This window comes from Ovis canadensis, chromosome 7 (genome assembly GCF_042477335.2).
Source record: "Ovis canadensis isolate MfBH-ARS-UI-01 breed Bighorn chromosome 7, ARS-UI_OviCan_v2, whole genome shotgun sequence".
Lineage (NCBI taxonomy): Eukaryota > Metazoa > Chordata > Mammalia > Artiodactyla > Bovidae > Ovis > Ovis canadensis.
Window position 1 is genome coordinate 31,898,271 of NC_091251.1, and position 20,425 is coordinate 31,918,695.

Genomic DNA, 20,425 nt, shown 5'->3' on the forward strand with positions numbered 1-20,425 from the left:
TGACTTTTACACAGTATAGAAAAGAACCTCAGGGTCACAAGACTCTAATCAAGCAGTGACCTAACTTGTGGGGTCAGGCTGCCTTGTGAACAGGACTGACTTCTCAGCAGAAGAATTAAAGAGTGCTTCAGTTCATTAAGTTTGCGGGGAGGTATGCTGCAACTTTTAAAAAGCATTTTCTTCAACTCCAACCTGGGCCTCTTCCTGGCAGTTCCTTCTAGAAGCCATTTCACACCTTCTGCTGTTTCTGCCATGCCAGCTCTGGCCCCACTCATGACCAGGACAGACTCAAAACCACTGAGGCATGAAGGCTTGGACCAGGAATCAAAGGCAAGTCCTCAGAGATGACTGTCACCAGTGCAGGTTTAATATGCCCCACGAGAAGCTTCCAAAAGTATTTTTACTTTCTAATTAATACTTGTTTGTACAGAGGCATTTTCATGTATCTAAGAAATCCCAGCTAGTGAGCAAAAATACATCTCCCTCTCCTTGACACATGTCTGCTGTTTGCCAAATCTGAAAAGTCTCACCCCTATAATTTTATTTATTTTCTCTAATTCTTGGCTAGAATTTCGGCTTCCAAGGTGAGACAACAAGGGCCAGATTTACCCTCCTGCCTGAAACAATCACAACAAAACAGATAAAATACATGAAACAACAGTTTTCAGAACATTTGGGCACTGGGCCACCAAGGACAGTGATACCTATGAAACCGAAAAAAACTGGGTAAGCCCTACAAATCCCTCTGTACAAATGAGCCCAAAGGAGATTTCAGAGGTATAGATGGTCAGTACCAAAATCAGACTGATTTTATTCTTTACAGTTGAAGATGGAGAATCTCTATACAGTCAGTAAAAACAAGACCTGGAGCTGACTGTGACTCAGATCATCAGCTCCTTATTGCAAAATTCAGACTTAAATTGAAGAAAGTAGGCAAAACCACTAGGCCATTCGGGTATGACCTAAATCAAATCCCGTATGATTATACAATGGAGGTGACAAATAGATTCAAGGGATTAGATCTGGTAGATAGAGTGCCTGAAGAACTATGGACGGAGGTTCATAACACTATACAGGAGGTGGAAACCAAAGACATCTCACAGAAAAAGAAATGCAAGAAGGCAAAATGGTTGTACGAGGAGGCCTTACAAATAGCTGAGGAAAGAAGAAAAGTGAAAGGAAAAGGAGAAACAGAAAGATACACCCATCTGAATGCAGAGTTCCAGAGAAGAGCAAGGAGAAACATGTATACTATCATGTAAGAAACGAATTGCCAGTCTATGTTTGATACAGGATACAGGATGCTTGGGGCTGGTGCACGGGGATGATCCAGAGAGATGATATGGGGTGGGAGGTGGGTTCAGGATTGGGAACTCATGTACACCCATGGCTGATTCATGTCAATGTATGGCAAAACCAATACAGTATTGCAAAGCAAAATAAAGTAAAAATAAAAATAAAAAAAAAGAAAGCCTTAAGTGAACAATGCAAAGAAATTGAGGAAAACAATAGAATGAGAAAGACTAGTGCTCTCTTCAAGAAAATTAGAGATACCAAGGGAACATTTCATGCAAGTTCAGTTCAGTTGCTCAGTCGTGTCCAACTCTTTGCGAAGATGGGTACAATAAAGGACAGAAATGGCAAGGAACCTAACAGAAGCAGAAGGTATTAATAAGAGGTAGCAAGAATACACACAAAAGATCTCAACAACCCGGATAACCACAATGGTGTGGTCATTCACTGAGAGCCAAACATTCTGGAGTGTGAAGTCAAATGGGCCTTAGGAAGCATCACTATGAACAAAGCTAGTGGAGGTGACAAAATTTCAGATTAGCTATTTCAAATCCTAAAATGATGCTGTTCAAGTGCTGCACTCAATATGCCAGCAGATTTAGAAAACTCAGCAGTGGCCACAGGACCAGAAAGTCAGTTTTCATTCCAATCCCGAAGAAATGCAATGCCAAAGAATGTTCAAACTACCATACAATTGTGCTCATTTCACATGCTAGCAAAGTAATGCTCAAAATCCTTCAAGCTAGGCTTCAACAGTGGGTGGAGCAAGAAATTCCAAATGTACAAGCCAGATTCAGAAAAGGCACAGGAAACAGAGATCAAATTGTCAGCGTCCGCTGGATCATAGAAAAAGCAAAAGAATTTCAAATAAACATCTGCCTTGTGGACTACTCTAAAGCCTTTGACTGAGTGGATCACAATAAACTGTGGAAAATTCTTAAAGAGATGGGAATACCAGACCACCTTCCCTGCCTTCTAAGAAATCTGTATTCAGGTCAAGAAGCAACAGTTAGAACCAGACATGGAACGACGGACTGGCTCAAAATTGGGAAAGGAGGATGTGAAGGCTGTATATTGTCACCCTGCTTATTTAACATCTCTGTAGAGTACATCATGAGAAACGCTGGACTGGAAGAATCACAAGCAGGAACCAAGAAGCTGGGAGAAATATCAATAACCTCAGATATGCAGATGACACCACCCCTATGGCAGAAAGCAAAGAGGAACTAAAGAGCCTCTTGATGAAGGTGAAAGAGGAGAGTGAAAAAGTTGGCTTAAAGCTCAACATCCAGAAAACTATGACCATGGCATCTGGTCCCATCACTTCACAGTACAGTACTGTGTAGAAGTAACAGTCTGTCTAGAAGTAACAAATATGCCAACAACAGTATAAAGACTGGAGGGGAGAAATGAAGGCACACTACTGTAAAGTTCTTACATTCCATCTGGTGGTTTAATAGTATCAGTTGAAAGCAGACTGTGATAACCTAAATAGACGGGGAAACAGTGGAAACAGTGTCCGATTTCATATTCTTGGGCTCCAAAATCAAGGTGGATGGTGACTGCAGCCATGAAATTAAAAGACGCTTGCTCCTTGGAAGAAAAGCTATGACTAACCTAGACAGTGTATTAAAAAGCAGAGACATCACTTTGCTGACAAAGGTCCATACAGTCAAAGCTATGGTTTTCTAGTAGTCATGTATAGATGTGAGAGTTGGACCATAAAGAAAAAGCAGAGTGCTGAAGAATTGATGCTTTTGAACTGTGGTGCTGGAGAATACTCTTGAGAGTCCCTTGGACACCAAGGAAATCAAACCAGTTAATTCTAAGGAAATCAATCCTGACTATTCATTGGAAGCACTGATGCTGAATCGCCAATACTTTGGCTACCTGATGCTGGGAAAGATTGAGGGCAGGAGAAGAAGGGGACGACAGAGGATGAGATGATTGGGTGGCATCACCAACTCAATGGGCATGAGTCTGAGCAAACTCCAGGAGATGGTGAAGGACAGAGAAGCCTGGGTGCTGCAGTCCGTGGAGTCATAAAGATTCAGGCAGGACTTACTGACTGAGCAACAATGAGATATACAGAATCTGAAAGAATTAACCGCTAGCAGACCTGTACTACAAGAACTATTAAAGGAAATCCTTCAGGCAGAAGGAAAATACCAGATGGAAATACTAATCTAAACAAACCAAGAATGCCAGGAATGGTACTCTAAGTACATAAGATCTTTTTATTATTTAACTGTCTTTAAAAGATAATTAACTATTTGAAGAAAAGTATTAACTGCATAGTGTGAGATGTACAGTCTGTCTAGAAGTAACAAATATGCCAACAACAGTATAAAGACTGGAGGGGAGAAATGAAGGCACACTACTGTAAAGTTCTTACATTCCATCTGGTGGTTTAATAGTATCAGTTGAAAGCAGACTGTGATAACCTAAAAAGGTGCATCATTAATCCCATCAACCGCTAAGAGACAAGAAGCAAGCTGTGAGATTTAAATTTAACCTGATATAACAACAATGATGCTAAATGAAAATGGTCTAAATACCCCAATTAAAAGACAGGAAGGACTTCCCTGATGGTCCAGTGGTTAAGAATCTGCCTGCCAATGCAGAGGACATGGGTTTGATCCCTGGTGGGAAGATTCCACTTGTTGAGGGACCACTAAGCCTATGCACCGCAACTAATGAGCCCACGCGGCCTGGAGCCGTTGCTCTGCAATAAGAGAAGCCTGCGCACCGCGAGAGCAGCCCCTTCCCGCAGCAACTAGAGAAGGCCTGAGCACAGCAACGAAGACCCAGTGGAGCCAGAAAACAAAAGCTAAGCAATGTCAGAGTGCATTAAAAATCAAGCCTCAACTGTATGCTGCCTTACAAGACACACATGCTAAATATACAGACACAAACAGGTTAAAAGCAGACGAATGGGAAAAGATATATCATGATGACACTAATCGAAACTGGAAAGGCTATTTTAATCAAAATTGATTACAGAGCAAAGAATATTATCAAATTATTTTCTTTATCCCTGGTAATGATAAAAAAAAGTCAGTCCATGAAGGGATGAAGCAATTCTAAACAGTTATGCATCTAAAAAGGGGCTTAAAAACACATGAACCAAAAAGTTACAGAACTTCAAGGGAAACAGACAAATCTATAATTATTGTAGAAAATGTCAGTCTCTCTCTCAATAGTAGATAAATCAAGCAGACTGAAAATCAGAAGACTCTAGAAGACTTGAAAACAATCAACTTGGCCTGACTGACATTGATAGAACACTCCACCCAAGTGCTCACCAAGATACACTATCTGCAAGGTCATAAAAGTCTCCATAAATTTAACAGGAATCAGAAAAGCATATTCTCTGATCACAATGGAATTAAAATAGAAATCAATAATATAAAGATATGTGGAAACCCTCTCAATATTTAGAAACTAAATAACACTTCTAAGTATTCCACAAGATAGGCTATTAAATACCTCACCTCAAGAAATCAAAGGGAAATCAGAAAGTATCTGGATTGGATGAAAATAAAAACAAAGAATCAAAATCTGGGGGATAGTACTGAGGGGAACATTAAATGGCAACCCACTCCAGTACTCTTGCCTGGAGAATCCCATGGAGGGAGGAGCCTGGTAGGCTATAGTCCATGGGGTTGCAAAGAGTCGGACACGACTGAGCGACTGAGCGACTTCACTCTTCCAGCACTAAACACCCTGCATCAGAAAACAAAGGAAGCTCTCAAATCAGTGACCTTAGCCACGAATTTAAGAAACTAGAAAATGAAAGCTAAATTAAAAACAAATAGAAACCAATGAAATAGAAAAGAAAAAAAAATATAGAAAAAAAATCAATGAAACTGAAAGCTATTTATTGGAAAGATCAATAAAATTGATAAACCAATAGCCAAACTTATCAAGGAAAAGGAAAAAGAAAAAGATATAAATTACCAGTATCAGGAAAGACAGAACATCACTACAGATTCCACAGACTTAAAGGAGTAAAGGAACATTATGATTAACTTCAAGTCAATAAACTCAACAATTTAGATGAAATGGACACATTTCCTGAGAGACAAAACTACTAAAGCACACTCAAGAAGTAGATAATCTGAATTTCTTTTTATCAAATCATTAAACACCTTCCCACATCAAAAACTTCAGGCCTCTACATGGGAAAAGAATTTAAAAAAATAGTGAATATATGTATAACTGATATACTTTGTTGTACACCTGAAACTAACACCACATTGCAAATAAACTATACTCCAATAAATTTTTTTAATCTCCCCTCCCCAAAACAACAACAAAGTGAAATGGAAAAATAAAACACTAAAAACCAAACAGAGGAAAAACTTTATGCCTGGAGGGCTTCACTGGTGAATTCCACACAAATACTTTTTTTAAAAAATCGAAATACTCCCCAATTCATTCTATTAGGTCAGTATTACCCTAATATTAAAATCAGACAGACATATGAGAAAAGAAAAATACAGATTAATATCCCCCAGGGAAACTGATGTAAAAATTTTAAACAAAATGTAAGTAAACTGAATCCAACAATATATAAAAAGGGTACTACATCAGAAGCAAGTGAGGTTTATTCTGGGATACATGGTTCGTTCGACATTTGAAAAATCAGTGTAATTACCATTTACCAAAGTAAAAAGCAAAAACCACACAATCATCTCAACAGATGCAGAAGCAGCATCTGCCAAGATCCAACATCTCCTTCTTGGCTAAATTCCAGAATATATTTCATAAAGACACTGCTCTCTTCTGTTATCTGGCTTCTATTTCACCATTCCATAACATCTGCCTTTGTTATATTCACCAGGGTCTATTTCTGAGACCCTGGTTTGCTTGGAAACAGCATGGACTCTGGAGCTAGACTACTTGGGTTCAAACTTTAGCTCCACTCCTTACTATGTATGTGGCCTTGAACAGCTTTAACTTCTTTATGCCTCATTTTTCCTATCTACAAAATGGGGATAATAATAGACCTCCCTCAAGGGCTTTTTGAGGATCAAATAGGTTAATATAAAGCAAAGCACTTAAGACAGTGCCTGGGAAACAGTAAGAACTATGAAAATGTTAATGATTATTATTACCTATGGAAAATGCTGCTGCTGCTGCTAAGTCACTTCAGTCATGTCTGACTGTGCAACCCCGTAGACGGCAGCCCACCAGGCTCCTCTGTCCCTGGGATTCTCCAGGCAAGAACACTGGAGTGGGTTGCCATTTCCTTCTCCACTGCACGTATGCATACTAAGTCGCGTCCGTCGTGTCTGACTCTGTGTGACCCCATGGACAGCAGCCTACCAGGCTCCTCTGTCCACAGAATTCTCTAGGCAAGAATACTGGAGTGGGTTGCCATTTCCTTCTCCTTAATCTGTGGTTGTTTTTAGATATCACTTGGTCATGTTGAGAGGCATTTTAGCAAGTTAAATTGAATCTGAGACAGCAGTATAGGGTGGTGAGGTCAAGGCAGAGCCTGGTGTTTGAATCCTGGCTTTATTGTTTTATCACCCACCATCAGCTGGGTGACCCTGGGCACATTACTTAACCTCTCTGGACCTCCTTTCTTTAAAAGGATGGTAATACCTAAATTCATCAGATTATTGTGAAGATCATAACAATCTGATGAAGAAGTAACAGATACCCTTTTCTTCCCCTCAATCTTTTACTAAGGTTAGACTCTCTCTCTCTTTTTTTTTTTTTTCCTTCCCCTTTTTCTTACCAGAATACTTTCCAATTGGACTGGTCTCAGGCCCAGCTTCTCCAATGACCAACAGCAAATACTGGTCTCAGGAGGAAATACTGAAAGGAACATCTAACCTAGAACTTCAGGGACAGAATTAAATTACTTCTCAGGGTCAAGAGGGCATTCTTCTAGGGACCCAAACAAATGCCCAGGATTCTGATACAAAGGGCCTGGGTTCTCTCCAATGAGCTTACGATTGATCTTCTTTTTCATCCATTAGCTGGCAATACTTCTAAAGATCAGCTCTGGAACTTCAAATATTCTTTGTCTGAGAGTTTATTACTATCTATAAAGATAGTGACTCAAAAAAATTTCCCACTGTAATCTCTTATTAAAACTTTAATCCTTATAAAAATGTGAATGCCCACACTTTAATATGCTCTCTATATCTAAGCACATCCATCTCTCGGTGTACGCTGTGGGTCCATATGAATTTTGTCCCCTCAAACTGTTGATCATTTATCTGTGTTTCTGGGTCCGCCTCTGCACTTTTGATTCGGCACCCCTAGGAACTGTTGATGGTTTCCTCTCTCCATCGTCAGTAGTCACATCTATTCTGCACTTCTCAGGTTCATTTACTTCAGAACCATCTCCGTTAAACTTACCTTCTTTGTCCCTACATACGGTCTATCACCAAGTGATTCCACTAGGCTTTAGACAGACATGTTTCTCCTCTTCTGGCTACTCGAGCCAAAGCCAGCAAGGAGGTTAGTGCTGTGGTCTCGCTGCAAAATGACTGCTTTTACAAGACAACAGCAATAACCTCCTTGTTGGCTTTCCCTCTCGGACCTATTCCACTTGCAGCAAAAAAAAGAACTTCTTACTCAGAAGCTATTTTGAAAATAGCAGTGATTTTACTTCTACTTAAACCAAATGATTTAAGACTTGAAGACACGACCCTAACAACCCCCATCCAGTGGCCTCTGTTTTTAACACTCTGGATCCAGCCTCAAGAATCAGCCAACTAAGTCTTCTCTCATCACTGTACAATCCCCAGCCTCAGGCACTGACTCCAGAGCCCACACATGCTCTTAATGACTACCTGGTAAGGTACTCGAGGACATGGACTCTGGGGTCTGAGGTTACAACTGTTCTATTTGTTCAATACAATTGTTCTAGCTGTAAACCTCTCCATGCCTCAAGCTTCACATAGAAAGCATGACAATAACAGTACCAACAACAGTATCTATGACCCTATAGGTTATTGCAGGGATTAAATGAGGTAATCTACATCACACACTGGAGACAACATTAGACACGTAGCAAACACTCAGGAATCATTAGCTACCACTCCTGTCCTTCGATGACTATATTCCTAATGAGAATCCCAGGCAAGTTGAATCAAGGAATGGACAGGTACTCAGTATTGCCCCTAAAATTACTGAAATACTAGTGAAGGACATAGGTTTTAATCTGGGAATCTGACTTACCTTTAAATCGGAGTTGGCTGCAAACTTCTGTCCAATTAAAGCTGCATTTCCTCCTACATAGTGCTGTAAGACAGTTCAAGGTTATTAGGCAGTTTTTTAGCATAACTATGCTACTCAAGCTTAATAATGTTTTGATTTATTTAATTATACTCCATTTTTCCCCAAAACAATTTGAGGTGACTTTACAACAAGTATACACATATGGGGTTAATAAAAACATTAACTCCACAGATGAGGAGACAATGAGTTATAAGGAAAGGTGAAAAAAACAAAACAAATTGCTACCTTTGGAAAACAGTGTAATTGCCTTAACTGTAGATCAACCTTGGCTTTGAGCTTCCAGGCAACCAGAACAGATAAATGAAACAAAAGGGAATACAAGTATGGACAGACTTTATCTTCTGCACTGTGATCCTTCTAAAATGAGTGTACAACTATGTCAGTCTCCTCCTGAAAATCGTTCGATACTACAATGATCCAAAATCCAACTCTCAATTTTTTCCCCTTATATTTATGTTACAATGGTACAATGTAGTGATTCACACCTTTTCAAAGTTATATCCCATTTATAGTTATTATGAAATATTTTCTATATTCCCCATATTGTGCAATATATCCCTAGCTTATTTTATACCTAATAGTTAGTACCTCCTAATCCCCTACCCCAATACTGCCCCTTCCCCCTTTTCCTCTCCTCACTGATAACCACTAGTTTGTTCTCTTTATCTGTGAGTCTGTTTCTTGTTACATTCACTAGTTTGTTGTATTTTTTAGAGTCCACATGTCTAAGTGATATCATACAGTATGTGTCCTTCTCGGACACTATTTCACTAAGCATAATGCCCTCCCAGTCCATTCATGTTGCTACAATGGCACACTTTCCTTCTTTTTCACGGCTGAGAGTCTATTACATGCATGCGCGTGCGCACACACCTTTATCTGCTGATGGACACTTGAGGTTGCTTCCTTATCCTGGCTACTATAAATAATGCTGCTATGAACACTGGGATACATGCATCTTCTTCAATCAGTTTTAAAATCCAACTCTAAGTGAAGTACACGGGTCTTTATGTGTCCCCTGCTTTCCTTTCTGCTTCTGCCTGTCTACAGCTCTCCAAGTCTGCCTTCCTCTCTGTGTCTATGCCTTTAAGCACATGCTGCTGCTTTGACCAGGATGGCTCCATTTCTCACTCACTGGTCAGGGATCACTTTTCAAGTATCAGCTGTAACGTCACCTCTTCTGTACTGCTTTCTGTTGCCCTTTCCCTATGGTCACCTCCATCTCCACAATCCTCCTTCCAGAGAGGACTGCGGATCCTTTGCTACTTGCCACCTCTAGACTCAGAACAGACCTCCACTACAGCCCTTGTCCTCTTGCACTAGTGTCACCTGGGGACATGTCTAGCTCCTTCAGGGCAAGGACTGTCTTCTTACAGCAAGTGCTCAGTAACTGCTGCCAGATTTTGAGAAAGGAAGAAACACACATTGATGCATCACGAAAGGAAATGGGTTCTAAAAGAAGACACACCACATCTCTCAGCTGAGGACTAAAGGAGAAGAGCAGAGAATTCTCGTATTCCTTTGTTTTAAGGATGGATTCACATGCTCTGGAAACCTGACAAATAGGAAATAAAGCTGATGCTCTACTATGTAAGCTGAGAAACTGCATCAACAGCCCTGTCTGGAAGGACTGAATGCTATCACCTTACCTCTCTAGTCCCTAGCCCCACGTAGAGGCACAGACTAAACAACTCAATTCTAGATGCTCAACAACACTTTTAGTCCAACCAAGTTTTGTGCTGACGGATCACTGGATTCAGATGGGACAGTATGGCTTTCTAGAGATAAATTTGAAACTTTGTGATATACAGGCTGAAATCTGGCCTTTTAACATGTTAACTTTAGTTTTTTATTTAACTCTGATGGCTAGAAGAATTTACTAAAAATCCCAGGGGAAACATTAAGATTCCATGTAATGGATTTTAGAGTTTTCAGATAATAGTTATTATTAACTGCTGTTTATCAGTCCATCTGCCTTATAGTTTAAGGGAGTTTGACAAAGTACCAAATGAAGTGTCAGACTAGTGGAAGATAAACAACACATTTTAGGTTTTACAATGTTAAGAAATAATTTTGATGATGTAAAAGATAGATAAAATTTCTGTAGAAAAAATGTTTGCATTATGAAACAAAAGGCCAAAGAGACTAGAACAGAAAGCAAACTGGTGTTTTAGTTACTACAATCTTAAAGACTTTTAAGCAGTAGATTTGCCATCTTGTTAGAACTTTCAAGACTATTTCATAAAAGATAGAATCTTGGGAGTTCCCTGGTAGTCCAGTGATTAGGATTCCATTGGGGAACTGAGATCCCACAAGCCATGCTGTGTGTACAGAAAGGAAAAAAAAAAGATCAGAATCTCACTACCAAATTCAGCTATCAAAATGACTAACTGAGGTTTTAACAGCTTGCTGTCTCCTTGAGAAACTCAGCTGGGAAATACCAGTGCCCACTGCTAATGTTCAAATGGGTGGCTTCCAAAGAATAAAAAAAACTTTAAGAGCTCCCCAAGTGAGAAATACACCCAGACTGGGGTGATGGGTAAGAGAAGATTTTAGGTAAAAATTGGGGATGAGATGCTCATGAGATGCAGTGGGCGTAAAAGAGATGCTTAAACAACAAAATCCTGCCCTTAAGACGTGTGTGAGCCTTCAAGAAGTGTCTGGACCATGCAGGCTCCAGAGCCTTGTTCGTGACCACCAGGTGGGTAAGGAGACTCCTAAGTTCTATCTCTGACAGTCTTTACCCTGTAGACAAATGGTTCTCAGAACAAGGTGTTCAGAATAGCATCAACATAACCAGGAAACTTGCTGTAACGGTAAATTCCTGGAACCACCCCACAAGTACTAATCAGAACTCTGGAAGGGCAGCCCAGGAATGTGTGTTTCAATACCTTCCACATGACTCTGATGTGCATTCAGGTCAGAGAGCCACCAAACTAGACCAGAGGTTCTCAATCAGGGTGATTTTGCATCCCTTCTCAGGGTCATGGGCCCGACCCTGGAAACATCTGACATGCTGGGAGACATTTTTGACTGTTACAATATGGGAAAAGGAGGAGTGACACTGTCACTATTTCTCTGTGGGTTTGGCCTTTTTTGGTTCAGGAAGAACTGAGCCATATTAATATTACTGCATGGTATCAGCCAAGCAGTACCTAAACAACTGTGGAGTAGACATTTTCCTACTTTAAACCTGAGTAACAGGAAAGAAGAGCAATCTCATGGGTAACTCAGGACTAAAATTTTAGTAAGCAGGCCTCGTTAATGTTGGCTGAATTGAAATGACTAGCAACAGCAGAGTTAAAGGAAGGTCAGATACACACTTTTCCAAAAAGAGAAAAACACTACAGAACTGTATTGCCAACAATCACCCTCTATGGGCGAACTGGAGAAGAGTTGCTTGGTTGCTTCTAGAAATCATACAAAGTATCTTTTCCCACCCTATCTTAATTTACCACTGGTAGACAGACCTGGGCTTCTGGGAACTCTGATGCAACCTGGGCGATGTCATGGAAAGTTTCCTTATCACTGAAGAAGCGTTCAGCAGCTGCTCCCTTCCCCATGAAGTGAACGAAGGCTTCTTCTAGATCATTCCTTGAATGCAGCTCGCTGTGATCTTTCCCATTCCCAGGACTCAAGCCAAGCGCCTGCAAGAGCTTCACCCCTGACAGCACTACATCTACACATGCATTGACGCTGGAAGGAAGGAAGGAAGAGATGGTGAGAGACAAACAGAAGCACTGGGGCAACAGCTTTGCATTTAACACCAGGGAAATGTTTCAGAGGCCTGTGCTCAAACAGGGAAACAGAGGTAGTGGATCTGAAACCTGGCCTGGAAGGCAAATAGCATATGGTGGAAGGAGGATTACTTTATCTGGACATGTATGTCTTATCCCAGCAATAGCTTGGTAAACTTTTACACAGGACTCCTGGCAATAGTTTGGTAAACTTTTACACTCATTACAAAGAGAGAAGACAGGTGCTCAGCATTTCAGAACAAAGTATCATAACACAAATATACCATTTCTGAGAAAATGATGGCAGAGCCAAACTGCCTGGATTCACCCTGGCTGTGTGACCTGGGCAAGTCACTTTAATCTCTTTGTCTTCAGTTTCCTCCTCTCTAAAATCGTGTAATATGAGTATTTAACTCACAGGGCCGTTGTGAGGATCAAGTAAGATAATACATGTTTAGGAACACTGCTTGCTACAGAGAAAGCAAAGTAAAAGTTTTGGTCAAAAGCCACCTTCCCTCAAAAGACAGCTGAGGATGGTGGTTAAATACACTGACTACTTCCAGGTGAAACTGAGAGCTGAGTGATGGCTTAAAGACTTAAGTGCACCTGCAGCCTTGTAACAACTCAACACTTGGCAGGTGTTCATCATGAACTTTAAAGACTAGTAAGCAGTCAGTGTGGTATCACCTGGTTAAGGCATATAGATTAATAAAATACACATAAGGTTGTCTGGCCCTACCTCTCCCATGCATGCATGGAGAAGTTGTGGCTTACCTTTTCAGTGTTGTGTGTGTGTATGTGTGTGTGTGTGTTCCAAAAGCCAATTCTTAAAAAAGAAGTTCCAAATACTTTGCGCAGGTAGATGAGGTCCCTAGGTACCTTTATTCCTGCCTCTGCCATTCCTGCCAGTGGGGTTGGATGACCAAATGAAAAGGCTTTGGGTGACAAGGGTGGCTTCCCTTCCATGTTAGTTCCAAGTAGGTATGAAACCAGAAGTTGTGTGCTTCCCTGGTAGCTCAGATGGTAGAGTCTGGGTCGGGAAGGTCCCCTGGAGAAGGAAATGGCAGCCCACTCCAGTATTCTTGCTTGGAAAAGCCCACGGACGGAGGCGCCTGACAGGTTACAGTCCATGGGGTCACAAAGAGTCGGACACAACTGAGTGACCTCATTTTCACTTTTCATGAAATCAGAGGGTAAATTCATCAATCAAGAAGGCCCAATGAATTGGATTCTGGTGTATAATATATAACCACAATGTCTCCCTTCTAGTCTCCTTTAAAAATCTCTTGATCACCAAATCGTTAATGGTGGCCAGCTCTAAAGATGAGGAAAGAGACTGCAGGAAGGGAGAGGAATTTTATTTTTCATTAGATGTATTTTTAATATTGATAAGCATACATTACTTTTAGAACCGTACAAATAATTCTTAAAAGGTCCTCATGTGGGTTAGATATCATTTACATCACTCATGGGAGGTTTACAAGGGCTGGAAGACACACAGCCCTCCTCACAACACAAAACTGACTACATTCTCATTAAGATTCTATTATTAACTCTTCTCCTATGAATCCCACATTTTTGAAAAGCTTTTTGCCTACCATACAGCATTTAAATACTCAAATGGTCTTATTCTTTTGAAGTCAAACATACATAATTACTCTGGTCAACTGGGAAAGCATAACCTAAGAGTGAGTCTACCTATCATACAAAGCACATAAAACACACTGACCGCACGTCACAGCCTTACATGATGCGAACCACACACCTTGTAAACTGGTCTCCGTGGCACCTCACACGGAGTGTCCTTTATTTCTACTGGACATCACATTAGATGTCTGAAGGGTAGAAGCTTAAAAGGAATACAGGTATCCCTGGCTCTCAGACTCCAGAAGGCTTCCAATGTTCACACAGTGAAAGTTTGGATAGTGTGGGACATTATTTCCATGAAGCAGTCCTACCTAAAATAAATGTATCTAAATGGATTTGGGTCCTGAGTCTGCATAGCAAAGGTTCAGATACCAAGGGATGTACCCATATTTGGAAATAACGACTTCAAAACAGACGTCAATAAACACATCACTTCCGAATCTAGTTCTGCTGAGAACTTAAGTAATTTGATTTCTTAAAGATGAGAATGGAGAAAGTTACAGTTACAAAAAACAAAACCAAAAAGAACACTGTTTATTTACCACATTTTGCAGCACAAGAGGAAACCCAACCGAACTAATTTTGAGTTTAAACAATATAACTACCACAGGAACATTTTCCATCCCCCACCTAATTACACCATGAATACTAAAGAGGAAAATCTTAGGAAAAAACTTACTTGGTAGCTATTAAAATAAAATCACTGTACCCTACTGTGTGCCAGATACCAAACAAAGTACTTTTACCTCTGCTTCCTAGTTATATTTTCTAATGCTTCAAACAGAACAGGAATCTTTCTCTCCACTTACATCAATTCAACAGCACACTAAAATGTAAACAAGCATACTACTTATAGGGAAAAGAAGTATGTGCATGTGGGGGGTGGTCAGGGTGGAGCAAAAAAACCAGAAGACAAAATTATGTTCATTTGACACTTACGCAGAATTTCACAGAAATGTATCAAAGATTACAATGTGAGTTTTGAGAAAACACAGACACAGATAAAACAACTGGAAGGTAAAATGAGGTAACAGACGCTGAATGCCTACACAAGTGGCTGTGCTAGCAGAGGGCACGGGGAGCCAGGGCTGCCAGGCATATTATCAGAGATTTAGGGTTGGGGTGGGAAAGAAGAATAGTTTCTTCTAGTCTGTAAATTCCTTAAAGACAAGGACCGTGGTTCTTATCACCTCCTTTCTGTTTTATCATCTGTAAAACGTTTCCTAAGGTTCTTTTCAGCTTTCACACTATGCCTGAGATAGTATGAAAGCTAATCATAATCGCTCTAAGATACACAACCACAGAGAAGAGAAACCCAAGAGGGCAGGGTCAGTAGTCCCTGGGCCACACCCTGGATGATGCTCTGGACAGAGAAGGCAGGCATTTTCAGACAGACCACACCAATCTGCAAAACATTCTAAGACAGGAAGTAGTCATCACTGCTTTCAGCTGAGAAGAGTAAGGCTGGGGGCCTTACATTCCAAGGTCATGACTGGAGGAGCCCACATTCAAACCCAGATTTATCTGATATTGAAAGCCACAAGGAGCATGCACAAGCAAAGACATAGAATAAGGGATTAACCTTGTGCCTGGACACAACAGGAATGGTGACCCAGTTAGGAGAGTCTGAACATGGTCCAAGAAGAGCAAGGCAGGTTTCAAAGGTCAGAGTGAAGCAGGTGAGGGAGAATGAGTGCTAGAATGAGGGATTCATCATGCACCCAACAAGTCTTAGGACCAGAGCCCGGTTCTGAAGCAGAGGAGGCAGCATACATTTTAGAAAGATGTGGCTGTGGGCTTGCCATTGACCATCTTCTTGAAACTGCTCCTTTATTTCTCTGGTCCTTTCCCATCAGGCCCTTACTTGGCAGTGCCCACCCCTCCCCCACCCCTGCCATTTACCTTCCCTTCTTGTTCTCTTCCTGGGTGACGCTGTCTAGCCTCTGGCCTCAACCTAGGTGCTGGAGTCTCCAAACTGCGACCATGCTCCTCAACTACAGCCTCTAGCTGTCAGCAGCTGAGGGCTCAGCTTCCTCTATAATCCTATAGGCATGCACATTTCTCCCCTCTGAAACCAAACTGGTTACCTTCTACCACATACTGGTTCCTTTCTTAATCTCTCTTCATGGCAACAATGTGGCACATAGAGCCACAAACAGGTTTCAGCGGCACCTCTGGCACTTGACAGCTGTGAGATCATGGGCAAATCAGTATATATGCTAAGCTGTGTCTGACTCTTGTGCGACCCCACGGACTGTAGCCCGCCAGGCTCCGCTGTCCACGGGATTTCCCAGCCCAGTATACTGGAGTGGGCTGTCATTTCCTTCTCCAGGGACTGAACCCACATCTCCTGCATTGCAAGTGGGTTCTTTACCACTAAGCCACCAGGAAAGCTTGACAATATATGTGTCTGCCTACACGAAGTTATAATATCCCCAATACTAAGAACGTGTCATTTGGAACTGCCTCTATTTACTCCACCACATCTAACCTCTTGTCAAATCTCACCTGTTTAGCGCCAATGCCAAACAAGATAAAGCTCTATGGCTTTGTAGCTAGTGTCAGGGTCTCAAGACTTTCCTCTTTATTAGTCTGTTACCCACAAAAATAACGTGAAGCAGTCAAATAGGTCAGAACCACCCTCAAATTTTCCATTCCTCCAGTGAAGTCTGTGAAAAGGACTCAGCCTCATTTGTGTGTGTGCACGCCCATTCATGCTCAGTTGTGTCCAGCTCTTTGCGACTTCATGGACTGTACCTGCTTATAAACTTTTATGGTTTTCCCATCACCCACACTGACACATAAGGCCCCTTTCAGATTCAGCTCGACATCTATCATAAAGTCCTTGCCCTAAACACAGGACCAACCTGCTATTGCCAAACAAGCCAAATACCTTTTCACATTTGGTTCTCTCTTCCCAGGTGGGCTGATTCCCCAGCCTTCTTGTGGATAAATTCTTTTTTTCTCCAGAGCCTGAGCCATGCAAGTCACTGTAGCAGAATATATTTTCCGAGGTGGCCACAAGATGTCCCGTCCCACGTGTTCATTCTACAATGAGACGCTGACGTCCCTCCCTCCCAGGTGTGTTCTCTGTCCCGTCTCCTCAAAACCATTTGGACCTGAGCCTATGGGAGAAGTGACACTGTGTGCTTTTAAGGTTAGGTCATAAAAGGTATTAACGCTACTGCTCGGTCCTCTTGGGGAATTCCTTCCCCTAATCCAGTCATCCTGCAGCGAGAAAGCTAAACAGTTACAAAGAGAAACCACCTGTATGTGTTCAGGTAAAACCACAACTTAGGTCACAGCTGACGACAACAATCAACACCTTGAGATGATCCCAGGCCTAGCCATCATCTGCCTGAAACTGCACGAAACCCCAAATAAGAATCGCCTAGCCGAGCCCAACTGAACCTCAGAATCATGGAATAAAATGACCATTGGTTTAAGCTAAGTTGTGGGGTAATGTGTGATGTAGCAATAGTAAATGGATTGTCAGCTTGTAGATGGAGCTTCTCTTGAAACCTCATCCTGGGAAGAATTACTAGTTATTCTCTGGGACACAAGAAAGCACTTTTTAAAAATTGTTATGGACAGCATTATGTCCCTCTCCCCCACCGCACCCCATTCATATTGAAGCCCTGACCACAAATGTGACCATATGTGGAGATAGGGACTATTTAAGGAAGTAATTGAGGTTAAATGAGGCCATCATCCAGGATTCCCAGGTGGTGCAGTGGTTAAAAAAAAAACCTGCCTGCCAGAGCTGGAGACAAAGGAGGTGAGGGTTCGATCCCTGAGTTGGGAAGATGCCTTGGAGCAGGAAATGGCAAGTCAGTCTTCTTGCCTGGACAGAGGAGACTGGTGAGCTACAGCCCCTGGGGCCACAAAGAGTCAGAGGTGACTGAGTACGCATGTATGCAGCCATTATCCATAGGACTACTGTCAGCTCAAGAAGAGGAAGAGACACAGGAAGTGCTCATGAATAAAGGCCATGTGAGTACACAGTGAGAAGGCAGCCATCTGCAAGCCTGAAAGAGAGGACTTCCTCTCGGATTATCAGCCTGGAGAACTGTGAGAAAATAAATTTTTGCTGTTTAAGCCCCCAGTCTGAGGTCCTCTGTTACGGCAGCCTGAGTGAAGTAATGCAATAATGAACATATTTGTTTCCAAAAAATGAGGCTGGGACCTTGCTTCATCCATCCCCGGATTCTTAGAACATAGCATGGACCTGCCGCATACCATGTAGTTAATGAGTATTTAAAGCGTGTGCTCAGTAATGTCTGACTCTTTTGCAATCCCATGGACTGTAGGTTCCTCTGTCCATGGGATTTGCCAAGCAAGAATAGCTCCAGGGGATCTACCCAACCCAGGGATCAAACCCATTGCATTTTGCAATGCAAGAAAATGTCTCTTGCATTTCCTGCATTGGTAGGCAGATTCTTTACCACTGCACCCCCTGGAAAGCCCACAAATTGACTGAAGACTCACAAAACCAGGGAGGACAATTAAGCTGATAAGGATACAGGTGAAAGTGCCTGAACTTGAAAGAGTTAAAAGAAGATACACATGAAGAAACAATAAAAATGTTAACATATATATAAGTACTACCTAACATTAGCTGTCTACTCTTTAAAGCCGACACTGTGCTAAATAACAAAGATAATTTAATCTTCATGATAACTCTGCTTTACCTTACCCTTTGTGGTCCCAATACTCACAGAACTAGTAGCGTACTTGGTAGAAGATCTGCTTTTGTGGCAAGATATTCAAGTTGAACTTAGACAAGAACTAAAATTTGTAGAGGGAATAATTTACTTACAAGCAAGAGGAGAATATAAAGAAAGGAGGCACTGTGATTTGGGAGAATCCTAAAATTGCAATGTCACTGAAATCTGGGGAAGAAAAGAGTTTCAAGGAGAAGGCATGCTTAATGCGTGGAAGGCTGCAGAGAGCTGACAGTGAAGACTAAAAGTGGAAGCTGATTATGAAAACCCACAAGGCTTAGATAAGCTTTGAGAGAGAAGTTTCAGTAGAGTGGTGGTCTCCAGACTATGGCATTAAGGAAGCGAAAACAAGGCATAAAGAAAGAAACTCAGCAGCTAAAGACAGCGACCACACCTTCAAGTAGTTCAGAAGCAAGAGGGTGCCACTGAAATGGAAAGACCAAGCATTTCTGACTGCAAAGCAGTAACCGCCAGAAGAGCAGAGATTGGAATGAAAGCGACTTGAACTTTACCGAGTAAGCGGGATTTCCAAGAGGCTATTAGGCTGGTTCTAGGGGCTGGTCCCGGAGAAGGCAATGGCACCCCACTCCAGTACTCTTGCCTGGAAAATCCCATGGACAGAGGAGCCTGGTGGGCTGCAGTCCATGGGGTCGCTAAGGGTCGGACACGACTGAGCGACTTCACTTTCACTTTTCACTTTCATGCATTGGAGAAGGAAATGGCAACCCACTCCAGTGTTCTTGTCTGGAGAATCCCAGGGACGGGGGAGCAAGGTGGGCTGCCGTCTATGGGGTCACACAGAGTCGGACACGACTGAAGCGACTTAACAGGGGTTGGTCCTACAGAGACGAGGAAGGTGCAGGGGCCAGCAGAGAGGAAAAAGCAGTCTGGTGAGCCCCGGTAGCAGTGACAAATGGGGCTCGTCCCAGACGTGCGACGCTTCCAGCCAGGCAGGTAGTGTGGACACCAGCACCAAGGGCCCTCCGGGGGACCTCTAGGAACTTGTTTCCACGCCGGCTCTACCTCCCAGCTCCCAAGCCGTCTGACCTCCGCCAAGGCGGCCCCCAGAGGCCCAGAGCGCCCGCACCTCCTGGAGACACCCAGAGAGGCAGGCCCCGCAGGCACTCACCCCACGGCCACGCGGCGCCAACGCCGGGCCGGCCGCACGATGAGCGCGTCCCAGGCGGCTGCCAGCCGGCCCTCAGGGGAGCCGGCTCCTGGGGGCGCGGGCGCGGGCCCCAGCTGCAGCGAACTCCACAGCGAGCGCAGGGCCGACCCCGGCAGCTGCGGCTCCAGCAGGAAGACGCAGCCCACCGCGAGCGCCAGGAAGCCAGCGTACGCGGAGCCGCGCCACAGCGCCATGGAGACAGAGGCGTGGAAGCGGCGGAGAACACCTCCTGGCCCGGCCCGAGCCTCTTCCGGGCTCAGCACGCGCCGACGCAGACTCGCGCGCCACGTCACGCCGGCGCGTCGTGGTCCCTCGGCTGGGCGGGGCGCGGCGGGGCGGTGGAGAGGGGCGGAGACTCCTCTTCCTTGGTCCGAATCTTAGCTCTTGGGGGCGCGCGCGGTTTTGAGTGTCTGAGGGAGGTTGGACAAAGGCCATAATGCCTGTCCGGGCGCTGTACCTTTTCCCAGAACTCCATCCGTACCCAAAAATAGAGAGGCAAGGATCCGTTTGTTTTCCTAGTAGGATAAACCAGACCGATTCTGAAGAAGCGGGTAAACCTCATGTCAGTCCTTGAGCCTGTCGGTGTTCCCATT

The 20,425-nt window shown here is 42.9% G+C and overlaps 1 protein-coding gene across 4 annotated transcripts in view; it reads right to left on the reverse strand.

Moving 5' to 3' along the window:
- The window catches only part of ADPGK (ADP dependent glucokinase), a 32,330-nt gene extending 12,192 nt beyond the window's left edge, over positions 1–20,138 (reverse strand). For 2 of the 4 annotated variants that reach the window (XM_069595591.1, XM_069595590.1), the window contains exons 1-3: positions 16,834–18,713; positions 12,027–12,252; positions 8,497–8,559 (exon numbers count right to left, since the gene is read on the reverse strand). In XM_069595591.1, coding sequence (XP_069451692.1) covers positions 8,497–8,559; positions 12,027–12,252; positions 16,834–16,922 — 378 coding nt within the window. In that variant the 5' untranslated portion in view covers positions 16,923–18,713. Of the gene's footprint in view, positions 1–8,496; positions 8,560–12,026; positions 12,253–16,833; positions 18,714–19,793 lie in introns of those variants that run through there. The other 2 variants (XM_069595587.1, XM_069595588.1) reach the window with 2 other exon arrangements.
- Positions 20,139–20,425: the final 287 nt, after the last annotated feature.